The 18,712-nt window shown below is 42.9% G+C and overlaps 1 protein-coding gene across 4 annotated transcripts in view; it reads left to right on the top strand.

Moving 5' to 3' along the window:
* Positions 1-14,780: 14,780 nt before the first annotated feature.
* Positions 14,781-18,712, top strand: part of CDCA7L (cell division cycle associated 7 like) — a 45,413-nt gene continuing 41,481 nt past the window's right edge. The window contains exon 1 of one of the 4 annotated variants that reach the window (XM_043872244.1): positions 14,781-14,994. In XM_043872244.1, the coding sequence (XP_043728179.1) occupies positions 14,971-14,994 (24 nt within the window). In that variant the 5' untranslated portion in view covers positions 14,781-14,970. The remainder of the gene's footprint in view (positions 14,995-18,712) is intronic. The other 3 variants (XM_043872243.1, XM_043872242.1, XM_043872241.1) reach the window with 3 other exon arrangements.

Raw genomic sequence — 18,712 nt, 5'->3', positions numbered from 1 at the left:
CTCCAGTATTCTTGCCTGGAGATTCCTGTGGACACAGGAGCCTAGTGGGCTGCTGTCCATGGGGTCGCACAGAGTCAGACACGACTGAAGCGACTTAGCAGCAGCAGCTTCCATTTGGTTATTATTTATCAGGTATATCATAAAGATTAGTAAGAAAGAACAAATGTGTGGTTATCTATAGATGCCATGATTGTATAGATAGAACAGCTAACAACATTTTACAAAAATTCCTACAACTAGTGAGTTTAACAAGATTTCATGGTAGAGTCAATACACAAAAATCATCTGCACTTCTGTATACTAGCAAGAGACAATTGGGAAATGAAATTTGAAAAAAAATCCAAGGGGAGATGAAAAACCAGATGATTAAGTATTGGGAGCCAGTGGATGAGGTTGATTAGAGAAAGAAATTAAATCAGTCAGGAAAGTGGTCCCAGGATTCAACTGTGGGCATTCCAGCGTTTAGAGGTCAAACTGGAGAAGCAGAGACAGCAAAGGAGACTGAGCAGGAGTTGCCAAGGAGATAGAAGAACCAGAGAAGATGGTATTTCAGAAAAGAGAGAGGAAATGTGGCCAGTTGAGCCCATTGCTGTTGAGAGGCTGTGAATGATAAAGACAAGAAATGACCGTCTTATCGACAACATGGATAACCTTGTTAATGTTGACTGAAGCCCAATTAACTTGGGTTCCTGAATGAGTAGGACTAGGACTACCTACTACAGGCCACCCTGACGGAATGCTTTGTTGTCAAGGACAAATAGGGTCTGGAAGGGGGACTGTGGGCTCAAGGAAGGTTTTCCTTCCTTCTTTCCATCCTTTCTTCCTTTTTCTCTCCCTCCCTCCCTGTAGCCATCCTTCCTCCCTCTCTGTTTTTCCCTCCTTCCCTTCCTTCTTCTTTCCCTCCCTCCCCTCTTCTTTCTTGCAGTTATGTGGCTGTTTCAGTCCACTTAGATTCTAGAGAGAAATTGATTATTGGAGGTGAGGGGAGAATTGTAGAAATGGAGTCCTGGGGGAGAAGAGAAGAGAAGAGATGAACACCAGGGCCCAAGCAGAGGGGCTGATCTTTGATAGAATCAGGGTCATGTCTCACACTTTAGGCTCAGATACACTAGGTTGGTCTATCTGTGGGAGCCGTCATATAATTGTTTATATATTTTTTGTCATTTAATGTGAGAAAAGGTCATTAGCTGACAGTGACGGGGCATAGCAGGAATGAGACTGCAGGAGAAAGAGAAGTTCTAAGTGTGAACTAGTATTTGGGAAGGGAGGGAAGTGAACATACCAGGAAGATAAGATCAGATGGTTGAGAAATATTGAGAAGCTGTTTGAAATTTATGGTTGTGGAATTAAAGTGAAACTAGATAATATTCAGCTACTTTCATGCAGGCATGAAGTAGTGGGATGTTTGCACTTTATTAGGGATGACGTTTCAATGGGCAAGTAGGACACAGGAGAGAAAATCCAGGAAGTCAAAGGTAAGGAGGTGACTAACATGTCGTGGAATCCAGGCTGTATAAGGAGGAAAGTGAGCCCATAGGAAGATGGATGGTGACAGCCCTATCAGGGCCAATAGATTGAAGGTTTCAAGAGGTCAAAGTGATGCTGAGAAAGGAGTATTAGAGCTGGTGAGCTCTAGGTGTTGGAGGTAATTGTCAGAGGGTGAGATGCTTGGAATTATTATTTCAGATGTGATGCTGGTATTTGTGATGACAAGCTCAAGTGTATGATTGTGGGAAAGAGTGACCAAGGTGAGGTGAAAGGAAGTGTCGTGGAGATGCACAGTTATTAAGCCACTGCCTGTGCACAGTTATTAAGCCACTGCCTTTTAGCTCCAGACTCACCTTATGTACTTTCCCTAGGATGCTAGGGCTGGGACTTTAGAAATCATTTTTGCTCTGCCAAATAGCTCCCTGTTACACTCTGCCAACAGTTAGAACTGGACATGGAACAACAGACTGGTACCAAATAGGGAAAGGAGTACATCAAGGCTGTATATTGTCACCCTGCTTACTTAACTTACATGCAGAGTACGTCATGAGAAGTGCTGGGCTGGATGAAGCATAAGCTGTAATCAAGATTTCCGGGACAAATATCAATAACCTCAGATATGCAGATGACACCACCCTTAAGGCAGAAATTGAAGAAGAACTAAAGAGCCTCTTTGAAAGTGAAAGAGGAGAGTGAAAAAGTTGGCTTAAAGCTCAATATTCAAAAAAAAAAAAAGCTCAATATTCAGAAAACTAAAATCATGGCATCTGGTCCCATCACTTCATGGCAAATAGATGGAGAAACAGTGGAAACAGTGACAGACTTTATTTTTGGGGGCTCCAAAATCACTGCAGATGGTGACTGCAGTTATGAAATTAAACGACACTTATTCCATGGAAGAAAAGTTATGACTGACCTAGACAGCTTATTAAAAATCAAGAGACATTACTTTGCCAACAAAGGTCTTTCTAGTCGAGGCTATGGTTTTTGCAGTAGTCATGTATGCATGTGAGAGTTGGACTATAAAGAAAGCTGAGCGCAGAAGAATTAATGCCTTTGAAATGTGGTGTTGGAGAAGACTCTTGAGAGTCCCTTGGACTGCAAGGAGATCCAACCAGTCCATTCTAAAAGAAATCAGTCCTGACTGTTCATTGGAAGGACTGATGTTGAAGCTGAAACTCCAATACTTTGGCCACCTGATGCAAAGAGCTGACTCATTTGAAAAGACCCTGATACTGGGAAAGATTGAGGGCAGGAGGAGAAGGGGACGACAGAGGATGAGATGGTTGGATGGTATCACTGATTTAATGGACATGAGTTTGGGTGGGCTCCGGGAGTTGGTGATGGACAGGGAGGCCTGGTGCGCTGCAGTTCATGGGGTGCAAAGAGTCAGACATGACTGAGTGACTGAACTGAACTGAAGGCTCTGCCAAGAGAGGAGTCTAGAGAGAGAGAGTAAGACTGGGGGGTGGGGCGGGGAATAAGGGGCTTGCTTCTTCCTGTTTCCATCACTATTATGGCAACAGTGTTTCTTCACGCAGGCAGCAGTTCCTTCCCATAGTAGTAGCGGAGTTCAGTTTGAGTGTTTCCTGCACTTGAGGAACCAGCTTTACTGAGCGCAGCTCAGACACACTGGCCTCAGCCAAGCAACACTGCTCTTCGGAGGTGTGGCTTCAACTCTTGAGGCCTTCCTCTTTGGGCCTAATCTCTTACAATCCTAGCCGATCCCTTGTCTCCACTCTGCCCTAGGGATGGTAGCTGCCTCTTGCAATTGAGGTCTCTGTGATACCTTAGTATTCTCTTGTCTCCTTTCCAGTTTCCTTGTTAAAAATTCTACACTTAGCTAACAACTCTTCATATGGAATTCTCTCTGTCAGATAACTGGCGTGGTTCCCATTTCCTGACCAGACTCTGATAGACACAGGATGTGAGGATGTGAAGGAGCAGAATACTTGGATGTTGATGTCAGCAAGAATGGTGGTAGGAATAAGGGTAGAGACCAAGGCAGTGGTTCAGAAGTGAAATTAACCAGTGAACGTGAGGGACAGAACACTGCAGGAAGAGGGGAATTGGGTACTAAAGTCAGCTGGATTTTTTACACTTAAATGTTTAACTTGAGATCTTACTCTCCATGATTTAAGCTCAAAAGTGTATTTAAAATCCAGCAAATTCTTTTCACAGGTCACTTTATTTTTTAAAATTTAAAAAAGAATTATTGAAATATAGTTGATTTACAGTGTTGTGTTGATTTCAGGTGTTGTGTAAACAAAGTAATTCAATTATATATATATTATATACACACACATATATAATATATATTCTTTTAAAGATTCTTTTCCATTATAGATACTACTAGATATTGAGTATAGTTTCCTGTCCTATATAGTAGGTCCTTGTTGTTTGTTTTACATATAATGGTGTGTATATGTTGATCCCAAACTCCTTATTTCTCCCACCCCTCTCCCCTTTGGCAATCATACTTTTCTGTGTTCTGTGTTTCTTTTCTGTGTTCGTGAGTCTATTTCTGTTTCGTAGGTAGGTTCATTTGTACCATTTTTTAGATTCCACATGTAAGTGATACAATATTTGTCTTTCTCTTTCTGACAGACTTCACTTAATATGATAATCTCTACAGATGACATTATTTCAATCATTTTATGGCCATAGGTGCACTTTAATGACATCTTCTCCTACCTGGTAAAAATTAGGTCAGCGTTTCTCAAAGTATAGTCTGTGGGTTTTATGTACCAAAACCACTAGAATTCTTGTTAAATATGCAGATTCCTGGTCTACACAAGTAGGGAGACCCAAAACTGAGAGGTGTCCCAAATAGTATGATATTAATGTTAAAACCAGGATAGTCCTGGACAAATCAGAGGTGGTTGGTTAGCCTAATGCCAGACCTACTGAATCTAAATCTTAAAGGGTCGGGCTGACGTCTGCCTTTTGAACAAGTGTCTCGGGTGGTTCTTAGGCACACTGCCATGAAAACTACCACCCGAGGGGTCTCCCGGCTTGACAGGCTAGGTAAACCTCTTTCCTTCTGGGCTCCACACTGCCCCTATTGGTGGCATTCTCTGATCAAGGAAGAGTGTCTCACTTTCTTGTCATGGCGTGTTATGGAAATCCTGGCAATCCCTCCGACTGCTGATAGTACAATTGAGCATATAGAAAGTGAATCACACTTCTTTTGATTTCTTTTTTTACTCCTTATAACAAGATATACCACCATTGATTTTTCATGGTAGTGTGGGCTGGCCACGTGCAGTAGAAGCTTGTTGTTCCTAGAGTGTCCCTGGGACATATCCAGTGTTAGCTCAGTCTGCTATTGTGAAATACTATAGCCTGGGTAGTTTTAAACAACAGAAATAACAGAGCAACATACAAAAATCAATTGCATTTATTGGTAGCAGTGAACATACGGAAGCTGAAATTAAAAACCACTTGTAAATACTATTTAGAGTTGCTACAAGGAAAATACTTAGGTATACACTTAAAAATATGTACAGGATCTATATGCTGAAAATTACAAAATGCTGATGGAAGAAATCAAAAGAAGACAAGTAAATGGAGAGATGAAACTTGATCATGGACAGGAAGAGCCAACATATTGAAGATACTGTAATTGGATGAGGCTGGTACTGAAGCCAAGCTCAGCTGCTCACTGCTCAAGGCCAATACTCAAGAGACAAGTGTTGGTGGAAAAGGAAAAGTTACTGTATTCAGGAGGCCAGCAACCTGGGGAGACGGTGGACTAATGTCCCAAGACCATCTCCAAGTTGCCAATTGGGAGACAGAGATTTTAAAGGCAGTGTAAAGGAGGGGGCTGCAGAGTACATGGTCACCTCGTGCATAATCCTCAGGTTGGCTGGCATCAAGGTGGAGTCTCAAGCATCACCAGTCTTCTGTTTTCAGCCAGTCTAGTGTCTCCGTGCATGTGGCCAGCAGTTTTCACTTGTGGAGGTCTGCTTCCTGATTCCTGTAAAAACAGCTTAGGAATGTGTATCTGATCTTTATCCATTATCATTCAGGGACCTGGGAGTTTGGTGACTCTGCTGTGTGACTGGTTTACAGTCTAAATTGTTGCCATTTCCCCTGCTCAACGGTTAGTCTTTGTTTCTTCTACTTCTCATTTCCTAATCCTTAACTCTTAAACCAGCCTGCTTGGTTACCATATCAGTTCTCCCCTAATGAATCTATAGGTTTAGTGCATATCCTATCAAAATTCTAGCAACATTTTATGTTGATATAGGTAAGCTTATTTTAAAATTTATATGGAAAGGCACAGACCTTAGATTAGTTAAAGCAGTCTTGACAAAGATAAATACAATGGGAGGAATCACTCTTGATACTAAGGCCTTTACTATATGCTTGAGTATATAGTGTGACATTGGTAGAGAGATCTCAATGGAACAGAATAAAGAACCATAAATAGACTGACACATGCATGCTCAACTGACTTTTGACAAAGATGAAAAAGCTATTCAGTGGAAGAGAGATATCCTTTTCATCAAATTGTGCTTAAGCTATTGAGTAGTATGCTGCTGCTGCTGCTGCTAAGTCGCTCCAGTCGTGTCCGACTCTGTGCGACCCCATAGATGGCAGCCCACCAGGCTACCCCATCCCTGGGATTCTAGGAGGATGAAAATGAGCTTTGAGCTAAATCCCAGACCTTATACAAAAATGAATGCAAAATGGATTTGCAGACTGACATGTAAAATGTAGAATTATGAATGTTTTAGGAAAAAAGTGATAAATCTCATCAAAACAAACTTTTGCTCTGTGAAATCATATGTGAAGAGAATGGAAAGATAGAGACTGGCAGAAAATATTTGCAAACCACATATCTGATAAAAGACTAGTATCTAAAACATAAAATGAATCTCACAACTCAACAGTAAAAAAAAAAAAAAAGTCTAGAGAATGGGCAAAAGACACAAACTGACACTTTATCAAAGAGGATATAAAGATGACAAATAAATACATAAAACATGTTCAATATCATTAGCCATCAGGGAAATGCAAATTAAAACCACAGCAAGACATCACTATACACCTCCCAGAATGGCTAAAATAAAAAAAAATAAAAGTGACAACACCAAATGCAGAAGATGCATTTGGAACAGGGTATTGGATCCTGGAGAGGAAATTGGATCGTTCAACCCAGTGCTGGCAGGAAACTGAAGTGGTATAGCTGGTCTGGAAAAGTCTGTCAGTTTCATATGAAACTAAACTCGTAAGTACCAACAAGACCCAGTGAGAGTACTCTTGGGCATTTATTCCAGAGAGATGAAAGCTGCATTCACATAAATGTTCATAGCAGCCTTATCTGTGACAGCTGCAAACTAAAGTCAGCCCAGATGTCTTTCCACAGGTGAGTGGTTAGAACCCATGGTATGTACATACCATAGGCTACTACTCAGAAATAAAAAGGAGCAGACTATTTCATAGCTACCACTGTTTGGATGAATCCCCAGAGAACTGTGCTGAATTTGAAAAGCTAATTGCAAAAGCTGACATACTGTTCTCCAAAAGGTTATGTAACATTTTTGAAATTATAGATAAAGAACATTACAGCATACTAACACATATATATGAAATTTAGAAAGATGGTAACGATAACCCTATATGCAAAACAGAAAAAGAGACACAGAAATACAGAACAGACTTTTGAACTCTATGGGAGAAGGTGAGGGTGGGATGTTTCAAAGGAACAGCATGTATACTATCTATGGTGAAACAGATCACCAGCCCAGGTGGGATGCATGAGACAAGTGCTCCGGCCTGGTGCACTGGGAAGACCCAGAGGAATCGGGTGGAGAGGGAGATGGGAGGGGGGATCGGGATGGGGAATAAGTGTAAATCTATGGCTGATTCATGTCAATGTATGACAAAACCCACTGAAATGTTGTGATTAGCCTCCAACTAATAAAAAAATTAAAAAAAAAAAATTTTAGAAATGGAGAATAGATTAGTGGTTATCAGGGAAAGGAAGTCAGGGTATGGGTTGGGGATAGGTGGGCGTGAGGAGGACCTGGTTATAAAAGGATCCTTGTGGTGTTAGAAGTATTCAGTATTTTAACTGTGGTGGTGGTGGATGCACAAATCTGTACATGAGATAAAACTGTATAGGTCTAAACATATACACACACACATGTGCAGGTCAAGCTGGGGAAATCTGAATTGGATTGGTGAACTATATTGATATCTGTATCCGGGATGGGACAGTGTACTATAGTTTCTCAGAATGTTACTGTTGGGAGAATCTGGGCAAAAGGTACATAGAATCTCTCTGAATTATTTCTTACAACTGCATGTTGTAGGGAGGGGAAATTTCCCTTCTGTTGGTTTTGGTTCTTTTGGCTGGTATAAAAATTAAATTGACAGAAGACAGATTAACAGGAGAACAAAAACCCAAATTTAATTTTTTAGGTATGTAGGTCTCATGGGTATGGCACATCAGAAGTGACTGAAGCAGGCCAGTATGTACCTTTTTAGGTGAAGAATCCAGTTATGAAGATTTGACAAAAGGGTTTGGGCTTATAGTAGCAGATTAATGAAGAAGTAACAAGAGTTTGTTTACACAGCTTCCTCTGCCCTTTCCCTATCTCTGTGTAAGATGCCTTCCCTCCTTTGAGTGGGGAGGACTCCTTCCTGTGGGAGTTTTGTTTTCTGCTCTCAGGGGAGCAAATGAGGGTCAGCATGTTCTTGGACCGGCTCTTTCTCAAATAACTTTAATTCAAAATAATCAATATGCCTCAGTGTCATATTTGGGATAGTCTGTTGTGAACCCCATCAATGTGAACCTACAATCATCTCAGTGTTTGTTTGAAGCTTTAAGTGGGAGAGGGAGTGGTTGTTGGAGATCTCCAGTGACCAGATGCCTGCTGAGATCTAGAATGGGGTTGCTCAGCAGCCTTGTTGGGCAGTCAGGATGCTGGAGCAGGGGCTATTAGCACAAAGGACTTGGCTCAATTCCAGGGTTTTAGTTAAAAGATCTGATGAGGGTTAAAGACATTTAAACACTTTGAAGCACTTACAGTTTTACCCAGAAGTTAATAAACTTCAAAACTGCTGATCTTAGCCTGTGACTTTTGCCTAATGTATTTCAGTAGTTTAGTTTGCCCCCCTTTTTTTCTTTTTGATTGATTTTTTAAGTGAAGGATAATTGCTTTACAGTACTGCGTTGGTTTCTATCAACATGAATCAGCCATAAGTTTACCCATGTTCCCTCCCACTTGAACATCCCTCCCACCTCCCTCACTATTCCACCCCTCTCGGTTGTTATCGACCCCGATTTGAGCCCTGGGTCATATAGCAGATGCCTTTTTTCCCCGTTAATGGGAGTAGTAGAAAGCAAAAGACAAATTTATGATGCCAAGTAAATGGTCTGCTTGGATTGCCTTCCTCTTCAGTTTCTACCTTGTGGCTGAATTCCCCTTTTTGACTGTAATAAAGACACTTTTTCACCTTTTCTTAGAACATGATTTTTAGGCCCTGAGTACATTCCAGGCATTAATAGTCTACAGAACATGAGCAGTTTCTGAAAAAGTAGATCTCCACAGCTTATTATTGTTGTTGTCTTGGTTTCTGTTTGTTTGATTGCTTTGCTTTTCTTCTACCAATGGGGTAAGTGTATTTTGAGAATCAAGTATAATAGCTTCTGGCCATCACATCTCTGAACTTTGCTAAGGAATTGCAAAAATGATTTCTCTTTACATAAGAAATCCTCTCAGCCTTTCTTGAGCCCTATAGAGGACTGTAAACTCTGGTAGATAAAGTGCCTGACAATTTGGAGAGTTTAGGAAGAAAGTGGAGAGGAAAGATGGAGAGGGACCAATTGTAGAAAAGAGACAAGGGGGCTGGTATGTTACTTTTCTTTAAAAACAAACAAACAAAAAAGTTCCCTCAAAATACATTTCAGCTTCTTTGGTCAGAGTCTGATTGAAACAGTGCATATTCTATTCACTAGTAGAGTGTGGTAAGGCTATGCTTGCAAAATGACATTCTGTAACAGGCCGTATTCAAAGTGTTTTCAGAGTACATGGCCTCTTGTCCATTTCATAGACAGTTGCGATTTACTTTGGAAATAACTGTCAGAAAGGTCCTGTTGCATTCTGTCTCCTGAACCCACCTGGGAATTTGTGGTTATTGTTTTCATTATTTAAGTCTTAAAATGAGACTTTGAATTTTATGCTGTCAGAGATTTTCCAGGGCTGGGCTCCAGTTAGCAAGGTCAGGAACTCATTTGGACTCAACAGTTGTAGAAGAATCCAGACGTGATATGTAGGTCACTGTCAAAAGCCATGAAAGACACGGTAATCAGATTATCAGCTAAGAGTAACCACATGGGACAATTTAGCCACACTAAAGTCCTGACCATGTGTGGACTTTGGAAAAGGGAGACAAGGTGGGTGGGGTGGGGTGAGGGGAAGAAGACTCTTGAAAAGAGTGCAGGAATATTTGTGATGAAAGAAATTTTCACATATTGAGGTATGGGGAAGTCATTCTGGCTTATAAATGAGTTAACTTGAATTTTATGCTAATTAAAACAGCCTGTTTGTGGCCTATCAAACATAGATTGTAACTATTTAAATTATCAAAGAAAAGGACAACTTGACCTTAAGTAAAGAATGCCCATGTTAAAAATAAGGATTAAATGCCCTTCATCCTGGAATGCCAATGCTAGTACTCACTTGATAGAGACTTCCTTCTTAGGTGCCAAGGTCAGCCTGTGCGTGCTGTATATGTGGACATGCTGGTCTGGTTTATTTGAAACCTTGAAGAGATATGTTCCTGACTTACTTAAAGTTTGTTCATTGTCCTGACAAGATTTAAAACTGACCAAAAAGTCCCTTAGAAAGCATCACTAAGAACAAAGCTAGTGGAGGTGATGGAATTCCAGTTGAGCTATTTCAAATCCTAAAAGATGATGCTGTGAAAGTGCTGCACACACTATGCCAGCAAATTTGGAAAACTCAGCAGTGGCCACAGGACTGGAAAAGGTCAGTTTTCATTCTGGTCCCAAAGAAAGGCAATCCCAAAGAATGCTCAAACTACCGCACAATTGCACTCATCTCACATGCTAGTAAAGTAATGCTCAAAATTCTCCAAGCCAGGCTTCAGCAATACGTGAACCGTGAACTTCCAGATGTTCAAGCTGGATTTAGAAAAGGCAGAGGAACCAGAGATCAAATTGCCAACATTCACTGCATCATCAAAAAAGCAAGAGAGTTCCAGAAAAATGTCTATTTATGCTTTATTGACTATGCCAAAGCCTTTGACTGTGTGGATCACAATAAACTGTGGAAAATTCTGAAAGAGATGGGCATACCAGACCATCTGACCTGTCTCTTGAGAAACCTATATGCAGGTCAGGAAGCAACAGTTAGAACTGGACATGGAACAACAGACTGGTTCCAAATAGGAAAAGGAGTACGTCAAGGCTGTGTATTGTCACCCTGCTTATTTAACTTATATGCAGAGTACATCATGAGAAACGCTGGGCTGGATGAAGCATAAGCTGGAATCAAGATTGCTGGGAGAAATATCAGTAATCTCAGATATGCAGATGACACCAACCCTATGACAGAAAGTGAAGAGGAACTAAAAAGCCTCTTGATGAAAGTGAAAGAGGAGAGTGAAAAAATTGGCGTAAAGTTCAACATTCAGAAAACTAAGATCATGGCATCTGGTCCCATCACTTCATGGCAAATAGATGGGGAAACAGTGGAAACAGTGTCAGACTTTATTTTTGGGGGCTCCAAAATCACTGCAGATGGTGACTGCAGCCATGAAATTAAAAGACGCTTACTCCTTGGAAGAAAAGCTATGACCAACCTAGACAGCATATTAAAAAGCAGAGACATTACTTTGCTAACAAAGGTCCATCTAGTCAAGGCTATGGTTTTTCCAGTGGTCATGTATGGATGTGAGAGTTGGACTGTGAAGAAAGCTGAGCGCCGAAGAATTGATGCTTTTGAACTGTGGTGTTGGAGAAGACTCTTGAGAGTCCCTTGGACTGCAAGGAGATCCAACCAGTCCATCCTATAGGAGATCAGTCCTGGGTGTTCATTGGAGGGACTGATGCTGAAGCTGAAACTCCAATACTTTGGCCACCTGATGTGAAGAGCTGACACATTGGAAAAGACCCTGATGCTGGGAGGGATTGGGGGCAGGAGGAGAAGGGGATGACAGAGGATGAGATGGCTGGATGGCATCACCGACTTGATGGACATGTGTTTGAGTAAACTCCGGGAATTTGTGATGGACAGGGAGGCCTGGCATGCTGCGATTCATGGGGTCGCAAAAAGTTGGACACGACTGAGCAACTGAACTGACTGACTGAAAAAATCCCTGCTTCTCCAGAGCAATTTCTCAGAGTAATCTGGGAAGTGAGCTTCTGGGCTGTAGTGTTCAGTTTGACTCAAATAAAACTCCAATTCTTATTATCGATTGCTCATTGATTATTTTTGCTAAAACTTGCTAAAAGTGACCTTTCAATGAAAAAATACTTTCAGAAACAAATAGGGAGAATAAACCAGAGTCATGGCACAGTAAATCAGTAGATTGGGACGGTAGTACCTAAGGAACCTCATTCCTATTTTCTTAATTAAAATGTAAATTTATTTTATTGCCATTACTCACCCTCTCCAGAGCACCAGGCTACCCGACTAAAGGCAAAGAGAGGCATATAAAGCTCAGCAGTTCGAGACATCTGAGTTCTAGCTTGGCTCTGCTAGGTCACCTTGAGCAAGTTTTTTTCAGCCCCCAAAGCCTCAGTTTTCTCATTTGAAAAATGAGGATAGGATTATGTACATCAGATGTTTGTAGTGGTGACTGAGTGAAATATTGCATAAATAGTTCCTAGAACATGGTACTCAATAAATGGCAGGATTATCACTATTGATACTATTCACAACTGTCCACCACCCTAGCCTTTCCAAAATACAATCACATCTGATACTACATGTGTTCATTTTTGTAGAAATACTGTTGCATGGATTAGGCAGATATGCAGTATCCCCATTTTACAGATTAAAAAAAAAAGGAAGCTCAATGATTAGTTCTAAGGTCACCCAGCAGTTGACTTGGATTATAACCATTGCGGTTCTTTAAGTAGGGATCAGAATCACCTGGATGGTGAGCATAACTCAGGTTGCTGGGCCCCACCCCCAGAGTTTGCAATACAGTAGGTCTGAGGTGAGGCCCACTAATTTGGATTTCTTTGCCAGAGCTCAGGTGATGCTGACACTGTTGATCTTAAGACCTCACTTTGCAAAGGCCAAGCTAGACTAGAGCAATGGTTCTCATTAGAATCACCTGGAAACTTAATGGACTCAACAGACCTGTAGCTGCCTCAAGTCCATAGATTTTCTATTACAAATGTGATTCAGTCTTAGCACTAGCATATAAAAACGTGATTATTCCAAGTAAAAAAGGATAAATCACAAAGTAACAACTTGGGGATTTCTACAGTCTGGGAAGTTGTGGGTCTCCCCCCCCCAATATAGTATTTTTTCCTTCCTTACTAAAAATTGAAGTACAGCTGATTTATGATGTGTTAGTTTCAGGGTTACAGCAAAGTGATTCAGGTATATCTGTATCTAAATCTGTCTGCATATCTTTTCAGATTCTTTTCCATTATAGGGTATTACAAGATACTGGATACAGTTCCCGGTGCTATACAGTAGGTCCTTGTTGGTTATATATTTTATATGTAGTAGTGTGTATCTGTTAAACTCCTCCTAATTTATCCCCCCCCTTTCCCCCTTGGTAACTGTAAGTTTTTCTGTTTGTGAATCTGTTTGTCTTGTACATAAGTTCATTTGTATCATTTTTTAAGATTCCACATATAAATGATAACATGATATTTGTCTTTGTCTGACTTCACTTAGTATGATAATCTCTAGGTCCATCCATATTGCTGCAAATGGCATTATTTTATTCTTTTTATGGCTGAGTACTATTCCATTGTATATAAATACCACATTATCTTTATCCACTCATCTGTCAAGGGACATTTAGGTTACTTATATGTCTTGACTATTGTAAATACTGCTTCAGTGAACACTGGGGTGCATGTATCTTTTTGAATTAGAATTTTCTCCAGATATATGTCCAGGAATGGGACTGCTGGATCATAGTTATTCTATTTTTAGTTTTCAAAGGAAACTTCATACCACTGTTTGTAGTGGCTGCACCAATTTACATTCCCACCAACAGTGTAGGAAGGTCAAAAAATATCATTAAAACAAAATATGTGTAGAGCCAACTATTTAGGGAAGCTTGCAGCAAAACCTGCTATGACTTCAGGACAATTTATCTACCACCTTCCCTCATACCTATTTCAAGGCTTCCAAAACATCTACCAGTTTAATTCTTCACTCTTCATACTTCAACTCTAGTCTTCCCAGACCTTAGCTAAATTAAGTCTCCCTGTTTTACACCACCATAGAACCACTTACCTTTCCCTTCTGGCATCTATTGTAACTCCACATTTACATTTATTTGCATCACTATTACTGAAATTATCACCATTATTATTAAGTAAAGGTTAATAATAACTAAAGTGAATTCATTATTATTAATCAAATTATAATTACATCATTACTACATTTATATCATGTCCGTGGCTGGCTCCCTGCCTGTAAACTCCAACAGAGCAGGGGCCTGTTTTTTGTCCCAGCTTGTGAACCCAGCGCCTGACACACAGTAGTAATTGCTCAGCCAATATCTGTCAGTCTTCCTGACCTGTAAAACTGTCTAGTGGCCTACATGTACAATGTACAATGGTATAGAACAGGCCGTCTGAAGTTCCACGGGAGGTTTGCAGTTCCCGACCCTGGGGGCCTGGGTTACCAGTTTTGCAAAGTGAGCCCTGAAGCAAATGTTTTGAGAGGCGTCGGAACCCCGCCCCTTTACAACTACGAAACAAAACAAGTTCTGAGGCAGCCCTAAAATGCTTTCCCTGCTCTGAGACTCTCGTTGCTTGAAAGGCTCTGCGCTCCAGGGCACTACCTGGAATAAACCCTGCAAAGATCTGGCGGGCGCCGCAGTCGGGCGTGCCAGCTGGAGGCTGCGCCGGGACTGCCCCCTCTCATTTCTCCCGCGCGAAACCCGGCCGGACCGCTCCACTCCCTCCCTCCGCTGCAGGGGGGAGCCCGGCGCCCCCAGATTGGCAGCCACCTCGGGCGGTGCCCGGCTGCAGCCCTTCTTGCGCCGCCTGAGAAGCGAAATCCATCGGTCGCGAAGTTTGGGTTGTGTAAGCGGAAGCTCGCGGGCGGGCGCGGCGGGGCGAGTGAGCGGCGCGGGGCGCTCCCCCTGTCCCGGGCGCCGAGTGCGCCCCTCCCCCGGCCCGCCGGAGCTCCGGGCGGGGCGAGCGTGCAGCGCGGCCGCGGGCGTTCTCCGTGCGCCGGGCCCCTGGAGAGCCAGGCTCCCGTGGCCGCGTGCTGGGAGGAGGCCGGAGTCCCGTGGGGAAGGATGGCGTTGGCGACTCGCTCACAGGTGAGGGTCTGGCCGCCCGCCGCAGCCCGGACGCGCCCACGTCTGGCTTCTCTTTGCGCCTGGCTCTGCGCCCCGCCTTGGGCTGGAAACGTGGCCCTCGGCTGCCTGGTTGCGGAGCGGGCGTGCCACGCAGGTGTGTGCGGTGGATGACGGCTGTTCTCCGGCGCGGAGAGGCCGGGTGCGCCCCACGCGGGCGCTCACTGCCGTCTCGGGTGGGACCTCCGGGCTTGCAGGCCATGCTGCTGCGGCCAGGAGCCCCCGGAGTGGACGCACTGGAGGGCAGTGCCTGCGGCGAGGCCGCAGGGACTCAGCGACTGCGTTTGCAGTGCTCATGGGGCTGGGAGGGGGAAGTTTTTTCGGTGCGCGCACCCCACTCTCTGGGATTGGTACGGAGTTGAGTTACGTTTAAGTGTAATTTTCTAAAACAAAACAAAAAAAGTCTTCGAGGATTAGGCAGTTCAACTTGGATAGTTTATAACTATCCAAGTTATAACTTGGAGTTTATAAGGAATGGCTTTTGTATTTGTTCTAGAACTTTTGTAATTGTTTTCAAGGAACTTGTAACTGTTTGGGGGAACTGGCACCGTCATTAGTCCAGGTTCAAAAACAAAGAGCCCCGAGATCCAAATCATATATACAACATCACCCTAGTTACCCGTTGTAGTTGTAACTAGGTCTTTCTTAAAATTTTCATTATCAAGGTTCCAAGTGTTACAGCGGGTGGTGGGAAAATAGCCTTCGCTTCAGTTTTCTTTTTGACTTTGTAAAAAGCGCTTCTCTCTACTTTCTAGTAACGAATACACAGATTTTATTAAGAGGTAAGCAGCAAAAACTTTTTCCAATGTGCGAAAAATAAACGTTTTAGAAAGGGAAGGAAGCAGCTCCTGAGATCCCGAAAGATGCTTTGTGTGAGGCTTGGGGTTTTTCTTGCGTCCGTGAACACCTCGCTCGCTGCTTCCTCCTTACCTCTGGCTGGCGTTCACCTCCTTTCTCCACCTGGGGACCGGGCCTCCCCAGGAGTTGGCAGACCTGAAGGGGAAGGTGTTACCTGAGCCCCTGACACTGCCACCTGTCTGGGTCTGGCCGCACAATCGCGCCACCCATGGTCACTTTGGCCATTTGATGATTTCTGAAGGGCTTCCTGAAAGTGGACACTTGAGAAAAATCTACTGTTGTGAATGTTTTTGAGGAGTGTTTTTAAACTTCTTCAATGAAGGGAGGTATTAAAAACAAGGAAAACTAACTCAAGAAGAGGTGGGACAGGCTTCGTTACTGTTTTTCTGTTAACCACTGGCTCTCACCATACAATCAGTATCGTAGGCCTCTAGGAGGTTTGGGTTTCTCCAGTCTTTAAGCCCTTCTGGAAGGAGCTTCCAACCCCTTGTGAATTTCATCAGAAAATGTATCTTGATGGTGTATCCTTCCTGAGACCTGTTGTTCTGGTGGTACAACATAACAATTCCTGCTTAGGAAATTTTAAATGTCCCAGGATGTGTACTTGGAAATGAACACTTTACTGTCAAATAATGAAGCTAATTTTCTGTAGTGTTAATACTATTTAACCACGTATACAGGTGGAGGTAAGCCACCAATTATATCAGAGCTGTTATGCACCCATTAGGGCAAGTTACTTTTTGTAAGATGATCAGGTTTTTTTTTTTTTTTTTCCCCTCCATCTCAGAAGCCCTCCTAATTGGCAGTGGAAATTAAGATTTGTTAGGATATTTTTCGATGGAAATGTTCATCATAGTTTAAGGGTGAGCATATTATAGTGTCTTTAAATGAGTGGAGAATGATTCTACCAGGTGGCAAGGTGACTGTGAATAAAAGCACTTAGTGGACATTTCAGGTGTTAATTAATGTGGCTCTTCCCTGTACCCCCACCTTGTGCACAGAGGAGCAAGGGGAGCACTCCAACACACCCTGAAGGGAGGCTCCGCCCAGTGTGCAGTGGGTTTTAATCCCACGCATGCAGCAGATAGAGTTTCCCTCCCTTGCAAAGTGCAGAGCTCAAGGGGCTTCAGTAAAGCAGCTTAGGCCGGCGTTCTGAGTGAAGGGAGGTAGGCAGGGCGGAGACAAGACATGTGTTTAAACTCTGTGGACTTCTTCCTAGCCTCTGCTTTTCTGCAGCTTCACCGGTGTGTCAGATTTGATGTCCTGTGACAGTGATCACACCTCCCATGGGCTCTAGTGCTTGTTGGGCTGACCACTGTGCCTTTGTGCTTTTGTATTGAGTGACAGGAATGATGCCCAATAAAGACTAGGGAATCATTACTGAGCGCTCAGCAGAGAAGCTGGCAGGAGCTGGAGGATGGGCCTGCCTCGGCTTTCTTGTAGAGAGCCTGGGAGTCGAAGAACTGACTCATTGGAAAAGACCCTGATGCTGGGAAAGATTGAAGGCAGGAGGAGAAGGGGACGACAGAGGAGGAGATGGTTGGATGGCATCACCGACGTGATGGACGTGAGTTTGAGAAGACTGTGGGAGTTGGTGATGGACAGGGAAGCCAGGCGTGCTGCAGTCCATGGGGTCGCAAAGAGTCGGACATGACTGAGTGACTGAACTGACTGACTGGGAGGTCCTGAATGTTGGTGTGATCTTTTTACCCTCTTCTAGCACTGGGGTGCCTGTGGGATCCTTAGAGAAGGAAATAATTCTAAATGTTCTCATGTATTGCATGAGCATGCTGTCTGGATGAGGAAAGGAATTTATCTTTTTTTAAAAAATTTATGGACTCATTTTAAGGAGGATAATTACAAAATCATAATGGTTTTTGCCATACATCAGTATGAATCGGCCATAGACGTATGTGTCCCCTCCCACCTCCCTCCCCACAGGAATTTTTCTGATGGTGATCTCACAGCCACAAAGTGTACTCATCTGATCCTCTGACTTAAAACATGTGCCCAGAGTCCCAGAAGCTGGTCACAGAGGGCAGTCATTTATGACATCTTAGAAGGCCTGCACAATGATTTGTCATTTTAATAATCCCGTGTTTAAAAGGCCACTTGTTTTTTTTTTTGTTTGTTTTTTTTTAAAAAGCTATTTGTTCTTCCTTTTGATGTACTGCTGACCTCCCACCCATAAAAGAGCTGAATTCTCAGTGGTCAGGCGAAACCTCAGCACAGCATTTTCTATCTGATCAGGTGTATGGGGACAGAGAATCGTAAGATGCTTACGTGATTTAAAACAGTTTAGGAACAGTGCAGTAATGTAAAGCCATTCAGATGGAGTAGTGTAGGCATGCTAATTTTAAATTGCCCTTAAGCGTTCTCTTATTACTCTCTGAACCACAGTACAGAATTTGTACCTCCAAGATACAGTTTTGATTTGTAAAGGACGTAGCTTTATGCATCAAAATGGAATCGATACAGGCTGCTTGGGGAAGAATGTGCTGTGCTTAGTCGTTCAGTTGTGTCCGACTCTTTGCAACCCCATGGAATGTAGCCTGCCAGGCACCTCTGTCCCTGGGGATTCTCCAGGCAGGAATGCTGGAGTGGGTTACTATGCCCTCCTCCAGGGGATCTTCGCCGCCCAGAGATTGAACCCAGGTCTCCCACGTTGCAGGCGGATTCTTTACCATCTGAGCCACCGGGGAAGCCCTGGGGAGGAATAGAGATAAAATATTTGTGGGATCATTACTTTTCTTTTTGAAAAGCAGTGGTCTGTAGGAGTTTTTAAATGGGACCATTCAGAGGCATAGTTGGCATATAGCTGAAG

This window comes from Cervus elaphus, chromosome 18 (assembly GCF_910594005.1).
Source record: "Cervus elaphus chromosome 18, mCerEla1.1, whole genome shotgun sequence".
NCBI lineage: Eukaryota > Metazoa > Chordata > Mammalia > Artiodactyla > Cervidae > Cervus > Cervus elaphus.
The sequence above is the reverse complement of the archived record's forward strand: the minus strand, read 5'-3'. Positions and strand labels throughout refer to the sequence as shown.